At 31.5% G+C, this 16,183-nt stretch overlaps 2 protein-coding genes across 7 annotated transcripts; one reads left to right on the top strand and one right to left on the bottom strand.

The window, feature by feature from the left end:
- Positions 1–575: 575 nt before the first annotated feature.
- On the top strand, positions 576–8,207 carry LOC131952737 (stAR-related lipid transfer protein 7, mitochondrial). 2 transcript variants are annotated; one of them, XM_059315553.1, is made up of 9 exons: positions 576–740; positions 3,560–4,001; positions 4,244–4,422; positions 4,506–4,555; positions 4,755–4,865; positions 5,118–5,162; positions 5,676–5,813; positions 6,621–6,705; positions 6,816–8,207. In XM_059315553.1, the coding sequence occupies exons 2-9, from the start codon at positions 3,604–3,606 to the stop codon at positions 6,941–6,943; spliced, it is 1,134 nt and encodes a 377-aa protein (XP_059171536.1). In that variant the 5' UTR covers positions 576–740; positions 3,560–3,603; the 3' UTR covers positions 6,944–8,207. The 2 variants fall into 2 exon arrangements, with proteins under 2 accessions (XP_059171536.1, XP_059171537.1); XM_059315554.1 differs by lacking the exon at positions 576–740 and adding an exon at positions 1,442–1,477.
- LOC131952736 (ceramide kinase-like protein) lies at positions 8,208–15,082 on the bottom strand. 5 transcript variants are annotated; one of them, XM_059315549.1, is made up of 15 exons: positions 15,003–15,082; positions 14,019–14,289; positions 13,496–13,786; positions 13,167–13,298; positions 12,750–12,813; positions 12,187–12,329; positions 12,029–12,103; positions 11,470–11,650; positions 11,201–11,272; positions 10,888–11,009; positions 10,572–10,783; positions 10,352–10,462; positions 9,995–10,123; positions 9,576–9,760; positions 8,208–9,276 (listed from the first exon to the last, which is right to left on the bottom strand). In XM_059315549.1, exons 2-15 carry the CDS (start codon positions 14,281–14,283, stop codon positions 9,183–9,185), a joined length of 2,076 nt encoding a protein of 691 aa, XP_059171532.1. In that variant the 5' UTR covers positions 14,284–14,289; positions 15,003–15,082; the 3' UTR covers positions 8,208–9,182. The 5 variants fall into 5 exon arrangements, with proteins under 5 accessions (XP_059171532.1, XP_059171533.1, XP_059171531.1 ...); XM_059315550.1 differs by having other exon boundaries at positions 14,019–14,323; positions 15,003–15,071; XM_059315548.1 differs by having other exon boundaries at positions 14,891–15,059.
- Between the last annotated feature and the right edge of the window lie 1,101 nt (positions 15,083–16,183).

Below are 16,183 nucleotides of genomic sequence, written 5' to 3' on the forward strand. Positions count from 1 at the left end.
TTTTACACTTTTTCTGTCATGACCTGTCATAACTTGCGAAAGAAATTTCAGATACTTTTTGTTACCGAACCGATGTTTCAAACTATTCACTTAAGACCTGATGACAGTGCAATAATATGCGACACAGGTTTCTGAAAATTAATTAAAATGTGCTATATAAAGTACTAATTCCTCCCCCCTCCCTCGTCTAACAGAACACTGGCATAAAAGTTTGTAAAGAGCTCTATTTTAATGGTTGTTTTTTGTTGTTGTTTTTTGTTGTTGTTTTTATCAAGAGTCTAGATCTAGTTCTAGATAGGCCCACAAGAGGAAGCAGAAATGGACGAAAATCTGGAATGAAACCTAAAGTACAAATGAGGCCCAGTCAAGGCCTAATTTAACAATAATAAAAAAAAATATTTCCAGATAAATCTAGAACAATTAAGGATTATAGGCCTAGTAAAGACTCTAATAATAATAATATAATTTTTGAGCATTGTGCATGATGGGTAAAAGGGGGGGAAAGTTAGATTCTAGATCTAAAGATCTAGATTTTCTAGTTCTTGTGATAGACCTGCGTGCTTTTTAATGCGCAACGAAACAATTTTTTAACGGGGACAAGGTCATGGACTTGTCCATGCTGTCTTCCGTAACAGTTTGTATCACATCGTTTGACACATTTCTCTTTTAAAACCCACTTGGTCTCTAATTTATAGATTCTATTCATGCCACATTTCTACATTTCCAAAATAACGAAAATAGTAAGTTTACCGCCGTTTTTACTTCCTATTATTTAGACTCTAGGATCCAGATCTAGAGAATCTATCTGTCCAAAATATTTTTAATTTAGACATCAGAACGCGACGTTTTTTGGTAATCTATCGTTTTAGGTACGTAAAATCGCCCGCGACTAGTAATGTGAAAAACAGGTGACTCCTTACATTTTAATAATTATTTCACATTTTGAGGAGGATTTATATTTTGAAAAATACAAAAATGTTTCCTTGTTTCATTTATGTACCTGTTTTTAAACAATTGAATTAAAACTTTTCAGTAATAAATGAACACCAGCGATGTTTCCAACAGATGCAACTATGCTCATTTACTATAGCAGCCATCTTGTTAAAGTTTTATTTTTATAGACTTATAGCGCAAGATTCAGGCGGAAGTCACTCTATTTTACAAATGGCTGCTGTTTATATAGCAAATCTTGCTTGCAGACACTGCTGTTTAAAGTTAATTTCTGGCCTATATTGATATTATTTAGCCATTGATTTAGGTTTATTATTCATTTATCTATAACATTTGACACAAACATATCACAATATACTTCTATAACAGCCTTGACAATGAGGTAACGTTTTCGTACATTAATAGCCGCGGGCGATTTTACGTACCCAAAACGATAGATTACCCGTTTTTTTTTACCATTATCATTACTCCATTACTGACTGATTACATTCTTCGTAACTAAGATCTAACCGTGCCGTCGTCAGAGGTAAACAATTCAGCATGCAATGGATTTTCTTTAGTGTTTGGCTTTAAAATTATCATGTGCTTTATGAACGAACGACTGCTCGTTCTGCTAGGAATACTTTAAAAATTATTTTGAATTAGAAGATCTAGGGCCCTCCTAAGGAAGGTCTCTCACTAACTCACTAGACTAGCAACATGGTAACTGTAGCTAGCATCTAGAAATCTAGATCTAGATCTAGTCAGTGAGTCTCATCTTCTAGTCTAGATCTATATGCTAGTCAGCAGTGACATGTAAGGATGATATTTATTTAGAATTGATGCCTTGGAAGTTGGAATCACGAGTTCAGTGAATGTAGCTGCCTAGCTGTAGCTAGACTAGTGTACAAGAGTCTAGAGGTTACAGAAGGACTAGCAATGAGCAAGATAATTGAATTCAGTTTTTAGTAGTAAGACTTAAAAATTATGTTACTGTAACATAAGCCTCAACCTTAATCGAATCTTGGTTTTCAACAGTCCACAGATATATTATAACATTGCTAAAAATTTGTTGCATCTAAATTTCATTTTATTTTGTAAGATAGCAAGTTTATTCATTTGCATTTGGTATCAAATAAGATACAAAGTGACTACATAGTTCACTCAGTGTGATGGGTAACTGAGACTTAAGTGGATAGACCAACATATAGGCCTAGGCGAATTAATTTTTAAGGCCTAGGGCCTAGGCCTATAAAAATTTACAGAAAAAACCTTTATAATAAAATCAATGGCTCCCTAAAAAATCCAGAGTCCTAAATTCAAACACTTATGACAGCACTAGAGAGGCTAATAAATACCTGCAGCAAAATTGTACTGCAGTGGATCCCGGGCCACTGTCAGATCCAGGGTAACGAGATTGCAGACCAGCTGGCAAAAATTGGGGGAAAGAAACCACAACCGGAAACTTCGCTACACCCAAAAGAAATAAAAAGAATAATAAAAAACAAACAAACGCAAATGTGGTCTGACACACACCCTCACTACAATAAAGATGACGGCTTTTATAATCTGACACGAAAACAACAATACATAATCTTTCGACTATAACAGGCCACAACAGACTAAATCAACACATGCACAGAAAACTGAAGGTTGGGTGTAGCGAAATTTGCCCTTGTGGCAAGGCCCCGGAAAACACGGAGCACGTACTCCAGGAATGTACTTTGTATAGCCAAGCACGAGTCAGACACTGGCCCCAGCCCACCCCACTCAGGGAAAAATTATATGGGGCACCTGACAAACTGGAGACCACAGTCCGGTTTGTTCACGAAGTTGGACTTGTTGTCTGAATCCTCCACCATAATCACTATTAAGAACGAAGAAGAAGAAAGAAGAAGAAGAAAATCAATGGTTCCTAAGATATGCGAGAGATTATATAAATGCTTTACTAAAGAAAGTAGGGTTTTATTTTCAGTGCATATAAGTATTGTAAGAGCTTTTGATGTTAAAGGTTTTTTTTATAATCGGTAAATTTTATACTTTTTTTTATTAATTATGAATTTTCAAAATTGCAATTTTAGGTCAATATTTCAGTTTTTAAAAGCCTTTATTTTGTTCTTTATGAAGTTGACACTAAAATTATTTGCTTAAAAATTCTCTCCTTATGTTCTTGAATTTAATAAAGTTTTAATTAATTTCTAATGACAAATTAAACTAACAATGAGATATTCTTGTCTTTGGACACCAATGTTTTAAGAAAGCTTCAATAAAATGGCTGCATTTGAAGTAATTCAAAATTGAGTTGCAAGATTTTCCACAATCCCACAGACAAAAATTAGGAGCTAAATAAAAGCTTATAAAAGTGCATTGGAAATTGTGATGTGTTGATAAAGTATAGAAAAATTCACATATAGTATTAATTTATTGGAAAAGTATATTATTTCCTAATTTATAATAGTGATTTATAACATGAATTGTTTAGGTTCTAAAAATCCAATATCATTGTAATATCTCTGTTTAGACTGATTAGGAAAAACTGCTTATTTTGTAATTACTGACTTTGAGGAAATTCTTCTAATCAAATTTATTTTTACTTCTAAAACATTGTAATTTATTTATATTTTTGCAGGAAAGCGATTGTAGGGAATCTTAAGAAGTTTTACATCTAATAAAATGATTGGCAAATTTTGGTCAAGTATCAGATTCAAAGTTGCTGTTTTAAATTTTGGACCATCATGTCGGAACTGTGCAAACTCCTTGGCTGACATATCATCTGCTATACTTTTGGGACAAAATTCAAATACTAAGATGCAAATGCTGCTAAATAACGTAGGAGTCAAGCTTCATGCTTTGAGCATTGTACTCACTCAACAATGCAATCGTGTTGCAGCATTGCGTCTTCGTAGAGCCTTTCAGATCTTGGGCCTGTACCAGCGTATTTATGGCGAGCAGCTTTTAATGCAAAATGTGAAGAGACAATTCAATTTCAGGACCCGACCTTTATTGACATTGCTGTCAGCTGCTATTTTTCAGTGGGAGCAAGAAAGAGTAACAGATGAAGAACTTGAAAAGTAGGTTTACTAAAAATGTTTTCTGTTGCATATGATAGAGGCCAATGTTATGCCCAGCTTAACTTATACCCCTACTAATATTGGCTAATCTTGTACCTGATTGCTCTTGTAGTGAGTATTGTTAAAATGGTAAAAAAAAAAAAGTTTAAAAATTTGACTTTTTTTTTTTTTTAAATGTCTGTTTAAATTAAACAAAATATATTTCCCAGTATTTGTTAATTGCTAATTTTTGTTTTCTTAAGGTGCTGCTATGAAATAGAAGAAGTCAATAAGCTCTTGGAATCTTCTGATAAAAGTAGTCCAGTACTTGAGGTCAAACCCTGTTCGTATCAACACAGTGACTGGGAAAATGTGGTTAACACAAATGATTTTAAAATTTGGCGGCGTCTTATACCAAACAGCACACTTTATCAATATAGAGGTACTAAACTAACCACTTGTGATTTTATGTTCACTTGTGAATTTAATGGAACATGTTTATTAATGCACTTTTTTGTATTTCAGTATATGGGCATTTTACAGATATTCCACCTCGAGCATTTTATAACACTCAGGCAAGTTTTTGTAACAAAGAACATGTGTGTGTGCTGTTGAAGTTAATATATTTTTAGGTGCATGAGAAGGTTGCATGATCATTTGTTGTCTTAATATGCTGTGCTCACATTTAAATATAAAGGCCATAATTAACAAGAGAAGGCCTCAGAATGGTGCAGCTTTCAGTGATTCTGTTTTTACATATTGAATGATGTTCAGGTGGATGTTGATTACTGGAAAGACTGGGACAAAAACACTATGGAAGTAAAGATTATTGACAGAGATGATAAAACAGACTCCGAAGTAGTGCATTGGGTTTATAAATTTCCTGTGAGTATCTTAGCTAAATGTTTTTCAAACATAGAAGTTAAGATGTTATTTTATCTAATTTTTAACATTAACCACCGTACTATAAAGGTGGATAAATATTCTTATTTTAAATAGTCTACACATTGGTGTATGCAAGACATTATACTATATGTACATCCCAGGTTGATACAAGTTATTGAACCTTAGCACATTGATGAACTATTGTTGGTAGTGGTTTCTTTAATCAATGTGTATTGTTTTTTTTTTTTTCAGTATCCTATGTATCCCAGAGACTATGTCTATGTGCGACGCTGCAAGGTATGCTATATTTATTTCTGTTGTTAAATATTGCTTATATTGTTTTATTTTGATTGTAAAGATCACCTCCAGTTGACATGTTATTTTTTTCAGATATTCTCTTATCCATTTAAGGATATTGTCCCCAGAAAAATAAACATTTTCCACCGATCAACTTTTACTTAAAATTTTTGGAAATCTTTTTCCATTAATCCATTTTTTAAATTTTGAATTGCCAAAGATAAAAAAAAAAAGTAAAGGTAAATTTTTGGAGTCAGAAATGTGCCGAAACATGTTCAGCTTTTAAACCTTACTGACAGCCCTCACCGCTACCTGTTGTCAGACTAATAGCGAGGCATTCGGTGTGACAACAAAGATTTTCACAATTATAATAAAATATTGAAACGTTTAAGAAAATTCTGCTGCTATCACTTTATTCTTTAGCGGACACACATCTGTTTTTGCATTCAATATGATCTTAATCTTATGTTCTTTGCTTTGTCTAAATGTTATGGTATTGATATTTTGTTTTAGGTTAATCTTGCAACAGGTACCATGGTTATCACTGGCCGCTCTACAGATCATCCCAGCTGTCCACTGAGTGATAACTATGTTAGAGTTGCTACTTACTGCTCACAGATGGTCATCAAACCATATACCACTTTTGATGAGGTAACTGGCCTTCTGTGTATGTACGTTTGTAATGTATCCATTAGACAACTTAGTATAGCAGTTTAAAACTAAATGAATATTGAGTTTCTCTTGAGTAAGTTTAAATTCTTGCTATTACGTTACTCCACCTCATCTGCCAAGTTCAGGTTGAATACTTGCAAAAGTTATTTTTCTGTAAGGCATTATGAATGATATGTAACCATATGGTTTCACTAGACTTCTCTTCTAGCAAAAAATATTCTTAAGTACTAAGAAAAGGTAACAGAAGGCATGCAAGCAGTGGCTCCTTGTTAGTTGCTGACTAAAAAGTGTTCTAACATTTGTACCATTAACAAGACTGTAAGATATCAAACAGTGTTGTCAGTTTATTAGATCATTCATTGCTAGCTGAATCAGTTAAAAAACAAAATAACAAAAATTGTACTAGGCAACCAAAGCTCATCACCAATAATTGTATCAGATTTGAGATTTGTATAAACAAAAATGATGGTCAGGAAAATGGAACTCTTTTGGCTGTGGTATACAGAGGAGTGTAAACAATCAGATCTATTCCGATGGTTACTGTGAAAAATTGGGTGTTAAAATTTTATTTTAAAAAAAGACAGAAAATATCCTTTTTCTGTAGTTATAGAGAAAGAAAACCATCAACCTGTCTGCGTCATTGGCATAACTTTTGTCTAGGTATGACATTGATCAAATGGGTCTACTTATAATTGTATTTACAGAGTAACCGTCTAAACTTGTATTCTTTTTTAAGTTGAGAGCACATTCTTATTTTTTAATACTTTTTCCAAATTTTCATTACAGAATGGCTTTTACTACGTTATGACCTACTTTGATGATCCGCAGACAAATTTCCCTCCCATGTGCTATAATTGGCTTGCTAGCACAGGTTGGTTTACTAATCACTTGTGATTATTAGTTTATATTTGTATGAGTTTTAAATATCCTGTTGAAATTTCCATTACAAATTAAATTTGAATGTGAATTGATACCTTTCAGGTGTTCATGAATTTCTTGAAAAGGTCCATAAGGCTGCCTGTCGGAAACATGAAAAGAGCATTGAACCTGCTGCTGCTCGCATTGATAAAAACACCAATAATATTTACTCCAACATTGTTCATCATTAAAAATGCACTAGATCTTTTTATTTTGCCTAGCTTAATCATAATGTCAGTAATAGATTGTATTTATTTAAAATATCTACTTATAAATCACTGTATGGTGGTGTTCAAACCACAAGCAACCAGTCTAAAATATACTGAAGCTCAATATATAACTGAATAGATAATATGGCCTGATCCATTTCTTAAAGGCTTTCTGTTGTTATGGTATTGTGATCTCATTTTGATGATGTACTTTTTAGACTGGCCTTGGTTTGTGTGTTGCGGTTGCAGCATCAGTTGTAAAAAAAAAAAATATTGTAACTTATATTCTTAGTTCATTTTCATACATGTATGCTTGAAAACTTGCACTGATTAAAAATCAATATTCTGCCCAAATATGTAAAATAGTTACATCAAATTATGAGAGGCAAATCCTTGGAACGTTGTGTTTTTTTTCATCAAATTGGAAAATAACTTAGCCGAAAGTACATTTAAAAAATAAAATTTTCATCTATTGTATGAATTACATTTTTTTGAGTATTAAGTAAGAATTCCATGTTAATCTAATTTTTTTATTAACTCAAATAAAAGTATTTTAAAATCTATTAAATACCAATTCTGTTAATGGACATTCAAGTTTACTAAACTATTTTATAACCAATTGTTTGTTATAATAATAAGAATGTGTGCTTTAGAAATTACCATTGCTAGTTTGTAAGAAAAAGTTCAGATGTGTAATTTTCATGTGTATATTTTACCATGGTACACCCTAGGGGCATTACTCACAAATAGCAAATCTCCAGTTATGTAAATACTGTTCAGTGGATTCGTTTAGATTTTCTTCTGCTGCTTTTGTATTGAAGGGGATATACTTAGCTGTTGTATGGTTGATTGTGTTGATGTACACATCTCAATTTTAGCATGAGAATAGCTTTGGCGGTGATATTTGACCAGGATGATTTTTACCACAAAAAGTGCCCACTTTTTTGTTTTAATCTTGTATACATTTTTATTATAGCCAATATGTTTTTCTATAAAGATTGTTTTCATGTGTCATAATCATGAACTCATTTTTAAATTTTGAACTTATAAACAAATCTAAAACAGAATTTTGTCTTCTCATGTATGGATTTTTCAAATTAAGTATGTAAAATGAATGAATTAGGACTTAACAACTGTGTGCCACATGAACAGATTGGAATGTCCAAGGTTTGGAATAAAGAAATTATTTAGTAACATCTTAATGCACTTATGAATGTCTTCAATCATTAAACAGGATAAAAATTTCAATTTTAGCTGTATTTTTATTGGTTTTATTTGAACATTGATGTTGCCAGTGAGAAAACACAGCAAAAAGTGAAAGCTGTCTTAAAATCAAAGCTTTGCACAGATTTTTATTCTTACAAAAGTTGAATAAAATTTTCAAAGATCACATGCTTGATTATATATATGTGAAAAAGGCTTTGAAATTTTACATATATGATGAACACTTAAAATTGAAATGCTTGTCTGTGCTGTTATTTTGTTTAAATGGTAAATTAATCTACAAATTAATCTACTTATTACTTGTGTTTTATAAAAAATAGAAAGCATTTGGATTGTGCTTAAGATTGCATTGACTAGCTGTTTATCACCAGACTGATAAATTGATCCGCATATACTTTTTTTTTACATCATTTAAAAGCTGTTGAATTTAAAGCTTAAAAAAAAATAATCAAGCAAACTTCTCTAATGCACAAAATGTGGTTAAAAAGAAAATTCTTTTAAACTATCCTATTCCTATACTCTATTTAGTAAACCCATAGGCTGCTTAATGACAGAACTAGATTTGTACGCCCCATATAAGGTTAGTGATTATTTGCTTAATATATTAAATTGAAATATTTTCCGAAGGTAGCTAGGTCTTTTTTAAGATTGTAAGAGCTAAATTATAACTAGCAAAATAGTTATTCATTCATAAATTATTTACTTCAGTAATCAAGCTTTTAAGACCTATAAAATATTTGCTTAAATAGAATTTGTGAATGATACAAAGGTTTACCAACCTTAATACAGAGTAAAAAAATATATAAGAAAATATGTAAATTATGGCTAGTATAAAATATGTACAAAGTATGAAGGAGTTGATTGATTCTAAACTAAAAAATCTCTAAAAATAGTAACTAAAATCTATTGTTTTCATGAAAAATAAATAAAGAAAAAAACCAGCAGTTGACTCTCAGATGTTGCATAGTAAAAATTGCACTGTAAATTTGAACAAGGTCTACATTCCTGATAAACAGCCAAATCTGACTTCTGAAAATTCTGTGTTGGGAGAGACACCTAGACCATTCAGCTTTAAGAGGCCGTGATGCACTCTGGTGGATAACAAAATTATTATTGGATTTCAACTTTAAAATCAATGGCAAAACTGATTTTAAAAAATGACTAAAATTTGAGGTTTAGAGTAAAATGTAAATAGCTGGAAAATAAGATGGCTACTCAGTATCGATACCTACTCACCGGTAGTTAATACCAAGACAGCCACCAGTGCTTACTTAATATCAACCTTAGCCACCAGTATTTCTTTAATATTAAGACTTATCCACAAGTTTTAAGTCAATACTTAGCCAACAGTACATACGTACTAAATATCAAGACAGCCACCATTACTTACTTAATATCAAGACTGAGCAAATGAGCAATTTGATTATCTATGTTCCACACAGATATCATCTTGGATTCCTCCTTGGCTTTGATTTTTTCCTCTTTTTTCCTTTCATGTTTTCTTTTTTTCTCCATCTCAATTTCTCTGAAAGTTTTGCGATACATCGGCCCAACAAGTCTGGGTTGTTCTGATGGCTACAAAATTTTGGAAAATAATAGATTTTTCAGAGTAATAATTAAGTTGTTGCTTAGCTGAACATGTACTTATGCAGTAATATCTGTAAAACTTCAAGAAGACCATCCACGCCAGTTTGTCAGTTTCTCTAAGTAGATAAAGACATTCCCATCTCAACTATGGACCTTCTATATCAGATGTGACTTTGACAAATACAGCACATTCTGTTAAAAGACTTAAATTATTCCACTGACCTCTTCACTTTCTTTTTTATTCTCTTCTTCAGGCTCATCTTCCTCCTCTTCAGACAAATCAATGATATCAACAGAGCTTTTGAAATCAGGACTTGATAACTTGTTTTGTATTTGTGATTCTCTCTCTATCTACACAATTGATGTTGATATAACTCGGTTAAATACTAAAGTACTTAAGCATTATTTTAATTCTTTTTAAGGAAACATAACAGTGTATAAGTTTTAGGGCAAAATAATTTCCACAAATATTTTAGTTCATTTTTAACAAGTGTAACTAGCCTATTTATTAGAACCTTTTTCAAAATGTAAGCTTATATTTTTTTTTAAATTAAAAGAAACCCATAAGAATGTATCTACCTGGTATTTAATTTCATTAAATTCATGGTCATTGTAGTTCCACCCTGTAGGGAAACGTGGTCGAAAACGAACTTGCTTAATTTTGTGAATTTCAATGAATGGGAAATCAAACTGAAGAGAGATTAAATAAAAAATTAATAAATAAGACCATGCTTAAAATTAGTTTAAAGATTATTTTCTACCTCTTGTGAAAAAAAATATAGAAATATTATTTCTGTACCGGATCTTTAGTATTTCCCAGTCTTCTCAAATGGCGAACAAACTCTTTCTTCTCCACCTCTTTGACAAGCACGAGGTCTAGTGTGCCGTTATTGAGATGAGTAAACCGACAGAGCCCTTGAGGAGTTAAATCACTTAAGCCTGGCAGTGCAAACAATCCCACATTCATGTATTTTCCTTTCAGTGATCTCCAAGGGTTATCCTGAGGTAGATCTGTTAAAGCATCATTTGAGTACTTATTAAACAGTTGTTTTTAAAATTTTGCTAATTATGAAAATTGACATTTAAGTATCTAAAAAGTGAGCTTGCCAACTCACCAATGATAGAACTTGTGCTACTTGTGAAAGACTGATCTAGAGGGCCAAGCTCTTGAACAAAATCAATTGTTGTTTCTTCAATGTTTGTTTTTATAATTTCTTCATCCCAACAGATGTTGCAGCTAGTAAAAATATTTTAAATAGAAACAAAATAATAGCTATTCTTTCTAATATGGTTAGGTTAGGGTTAATAAATAGTTTATGTATTATAATATTTCTTCATTTCTTCAGGCTCAAAAAGAAATATTTTTGCTATGTTATTTTGAAATAAAATACTTTGGTATTAACTACTAAATAGGTAATTAAGTATTACCCTGTTCTGCATGGTACATCATTTTTTACAGATTTATCAGCAGGAATATACTCAATATCACACTCATAAGCTCTAGAGAAAAAAATAGATGCAAATCTAAAATATTAAGTTTCAAAATTAATTTTTTCACCTTTAAAAAATTAGAATTATTAAATATTTTGACTGTCACTAAAAATATTGAATTTTTAATGAATATAATTGATAGTTAGAACAATTTTAAAATGTAACAGTTGAACTTGCTATTTATAAGGATGACTGTGCCCTCATACCTGAGTTTTGATTTAGTTAAGGCTTTGATAACTGCAGCATCAATTCTTTTGGAACCAAGAGCTTTGTATCTTTTCATGAACGTAAGCACTTGACCAGCAAAGCCATACTGGCAATTGAACCCCCATTGGTGAAATTTATCTGGCGTAGCAATAGAGCAGACATCTACTGCCTGGAAATGGCCTAGAGAGCATTTCACACTATAGTACTTGCAGTTGCATAATTTAATATAACTTGTTGGTACACAATAGCATTTCCTAATTCAACTTCACAAAGACCAAATACATGCTATTATATTTTATAATAGCAACCCAGTAAAAGTTTCATAAATAATTTTAAACTAGGAGGATAACTGTTATTGGCTTTGATATAGTAGCATTTTGATATTGTTAATTCTGAGTATAACATACCAATTTAATAAGGGAAAACTATTTAAGTTAAAAATGTATACTGGGATGTATTTGTAAGTGTAGCTACTTGATAGTGAAGTCTATATTTTACAAGATAATTATATGTTTTGAGGGGGGAAAATGAGGTCTAACACTTACAAAAAAAGCTTACCATGAATGATGTGCAGTGCACCTGTTACTGGATCAGCAACGCCCATAACAGAATGTGCAACTGTGTTGGTTTTTCCTAACAAAAAAAATATTTTGTGAATTCACTATTGTAATAGAACTCAACACTAATGCCTGCAAGAATGGTGCTACAATTTTTACCAATTGGAATAATCCCTATTGGTACTGGACATCTAGCAGGGTTTGCTCCAGATTTCATGTCCACTTCTTTCTCTTTTTGTGTCCGAGTCAAAACAGCATCAACCACTTGGCTCACTGTTCCATCCCCACCCATGCATACAACACTGCAAAAAGTTATAGGTAAATAACATAACCTAAACACATTTGAAATAAGCTTCACACATGTGCTATTAGTGGGAACTTCAATCAGTGAAAAGAGGGATGAAACATTTATTTCCATATCTGTGTGTATATATATATATATATATATATATATATATATATATATATATATATATATATATATATATATATATATATATATATATATATATATATATATATATATATATATATATTCCATATCTATTTTAAAAATATAAAATTATGACATTCAAAATGAAGGTGTGTCCTCTCCAATAGGTGTAACTTAATATGAGACCACTGTCATCTAGTGGGTCTATGAAGGAAATAGTTTTAAAATCCCAATTCCTTTGTCACTAGCTACTATTAACATTGTTAAGAATAAAAAGCACATGAATTACCAGTCATAATCCTCAAGATTTAAATGAATCACCTCTTGTTTTATAAATTCATTATGTTGTACCTCTGTGAAACAAAGGCAACACACAATTTTTAAAAATTTGAATCTTGTCCAATAACATACAATAATACATTATTAAGCAGCATTTTTGCTTCAAATTTATTATCTGTATCTAAAACATTACAAAACTTCCTATTTAAGTGTTGAATTGTGTTTTTTTACTGAAAAAAACCCAGAGCAGTGTTCAAGCACCTTTCTTTAAATAATGTTAGTTAAGTGAATACATAACAGAGTACTAAAGTTTTTTTTTTACAAAATGTAAGAATTAATGAATGTATTAATTGAAATTATCAGCTTAAGTAAGTTGTTACTGAGTCCAGGCTTAAAAAGAATGTAATAAGAAACTTCAGTTCCTCACCTGAACAATCTACACTCACATCAGCATTTTGAAATAAGGGTAGAATTGATTTTTGATATAAAACTCGTCCGGATTTACTTCCAGCAAATGGTTGAAGAAATAATTTTATAGTAGTTGGCCTTTTATGAGCATCTATTGTAACAAGAAAAATATTTCAAGATATTAAAATAGATTAAATCAATCAATCAAAATATATCATTTTTTTATTTACTTCATCCCTTACATAAATTTTATTTGTTATTATATTGCACAATCTATTGTACTGAAAACAGATCACATATTAGTATTTAAAAAAACTTTAATAAGCTGAGGAGAAATTGTAAACTCACGTTTTATATATTTTTTAATTTTATCTGACCAAGCAGAACACAGCTCATCACTGGGGTGTTCAAAGAAAATAGATTTCTCCCTTAAAATATTTTCATTTTTTCTCTCGATGGTACTCAGTACCAGACCTAGGCAAGTCCCCTCATTTTCTTTATCAGTACCAGCTTTTGGCTGTCTCTTAACATATGCACTAAACAGACTAGAAAGGTATATTCCTTCTGATGATGAGCTCTCAGTAACTGATGAGCGGCGACTATTAAAACCAGATAAACGCCTTGCAGATTTTCTTCGACCTAATAAGCAAAATAATAATGATGTGTTGAAGAGTTTTAATACCTTTTATTTTGTTTAAAGGTAAAGTTAATACATGATATGAAATCAGAAATCTTTATAAAAGTAAATACGAATTAATAAATAATAGAAAAAGCATATTAATGACTCATGATTTATTAATCAAAGGCCTAAGTTATAATTCTCATCTATCATTCCTATTATAATTTTTTTAAATAAAAAAAGAAACATTACCCAGAGCACTCATTGAAGACCATGAAATCCTCCCATTTTTTAAAGACAAAACTACATCAAAACCTTCCCCTTCAACAGTAAATACTGCTTTTAGGTCTTCATCATCATGTATTTGATTGTGTGATGTATTTTCTTCAGCTTCCATTGTAATAGTTTCGTCCTTAGGTTGTTTGATTTTTAATCGTGTTCGTGAATTAAGATGATTGTGATTTTCGATTTCTTCATCATTATTACTCGAACCATTCAGATGATTCTTGGATTCCATAGTTCACTAAAAAAATAGTGACTGAGTTGGAGAGTTATATCTAGTAGTCATAGAAAAACTACGAATACTGAAACTGAAGCTAGCACAAGCACCAGAGTATTTTTTTTTCTTATCATAATTATAATATTTAGCCTATATATTATATAATTATAATAGTAGTGGTGTAACTAACTATTAATATAATATGATTAGGCCCTATATTAGCCTATTCAACTGAATTAAATAATTACTTAATTAATTAGCCCCTTTAGTTTTGGTAGGATTGCAAATACGCCACAGGTATATAGCTAATAATTAACTAATTGTAATTGGCTTAGTAAATGAATACTTAAATAAATAAATATTAAATAAAATACTAAGTTACTAATTTTTTATGTTTTAAGTTTTTAATAGTGTTACTGCACATGTTCACTGTAAGAGGTAAGACGTAGAACTAGGCAGTATGAACTGAACTGCCTGATATTCTTTCACACCACTGCTACTAACTAACGACTAGTAACTAGATCTAGTACTAGACTAGATCTAGATCAGTAGATCTAGATCTACCACCTTTAAAATCATGGCTTTAACACTTTAACAAGTTTAACTTTAAGACTAAGAAACGAACCATTATTCTTGTACAATGTATTTCAGATGGTAAATCTAAGTAGAATTTAGTAAAACATTGTCTTAGTTTAATGTAGGCCTCATACAAAATTGTTAAATAGATCTAGGCCTACTATCTGTGAATTTTCATGATGTTCCGCTATGCTATAGTCTATAGTCTAGCTATAGTCACTATACACGACACTGTATTTCTAGATCTAGCGTATGTATAATATTCTTCGGCAAGTTCTGCAGCAACAGTAATGCAGCTTGGTCATTTGTTAAAATTTTGATATTGTTTACGTGTTGCTAAGAGATAGACCGTAAATACTAAATACGACTCCATTTTATTGGAATCAAAACGATGAATAAGTAGTTTAGGAGCAATAAATATTATAAAGAGTATAGATCTAACAGCTAGCAGGTTTTTGGGGGAGAAAATATTTTTTTCATGTATGCCTACTATTAGTGTAACACATTAAAATAAAATTGTATTACGGCTGGTGGCAATAGCAGAATATATATTTTTGAACTGAATACTAAATAACGAACTTAACCATATTGATTGAAAAGCGTTCAAACTCCACTTGAGGGAGACTTCATAAAAACAAGTAGTAAAAATCTATACAATATTTATTATAAAAATTTTAAAATATTTAAAAATAAGAAAATAAAACCAAATTCCTAAAATGTGTTAAAAATTTCATGAGCAATCTACGATTTTCTACTCTTTCAAACTAGCAGTATAGGCGCTGCCCTAGGACGCACTGGTGTTGCAATTGTATATAGGCCAGTATAGTGCCCATAATTTCCCTTTTAATTAATTTCTGTACTTGAATAGAAATGTATGAGAAAATGTAGCTATGGGGATGTCATAAGGGAGTATCCATTTATGACGTCCACAAACATTTGGAAAGTTTTAGATCCTCGAACACGTCCACACTCCTCCTTCCCCCCCCCCCCCCCCCCCCCCCCCCCCACAATGTACACGTGGACGTCCATACAAATTTAGTAGACCTATCAAAATAAGCGGAGTGGTAAAGTTCATGGTTGCTAAACCGATAAGTCTCGAGTTCGAACCCTCGGGCAAAGGAGAGTCAACTCATAGACCGAACAAATCCTGCCTTGTAGTTTGTTCTTGGTTGGACAAAGGCTATGCAAGCAAATTCTGAAATCGGAGTCAACGGCCCAAATGGCGCATAACCAGTTGACACGTATAATTAATTGTATTGGAGGGGATCCCTTTGAACACTAAAATTAAGAACGAAGAAAAAGACGATTAACATGTAATGTATATTAATTGATATTGTAATAT

Source organism: Physella acuta, unplaced genomic scaffold (assembly GCF_028476545.2).
Source record: "Physella acuta isolate Inbredline_101_S28 unplaced genomic scaffold, ASM2847654v3 ptg000890l, whole genome shotgun sequence".
NCBI classification, from domain to species: domain Eukaryota; kingdom Metazoa; phylum Mollusca; class Gastropoda; family Physidae; genus Physella; species Physella acuta.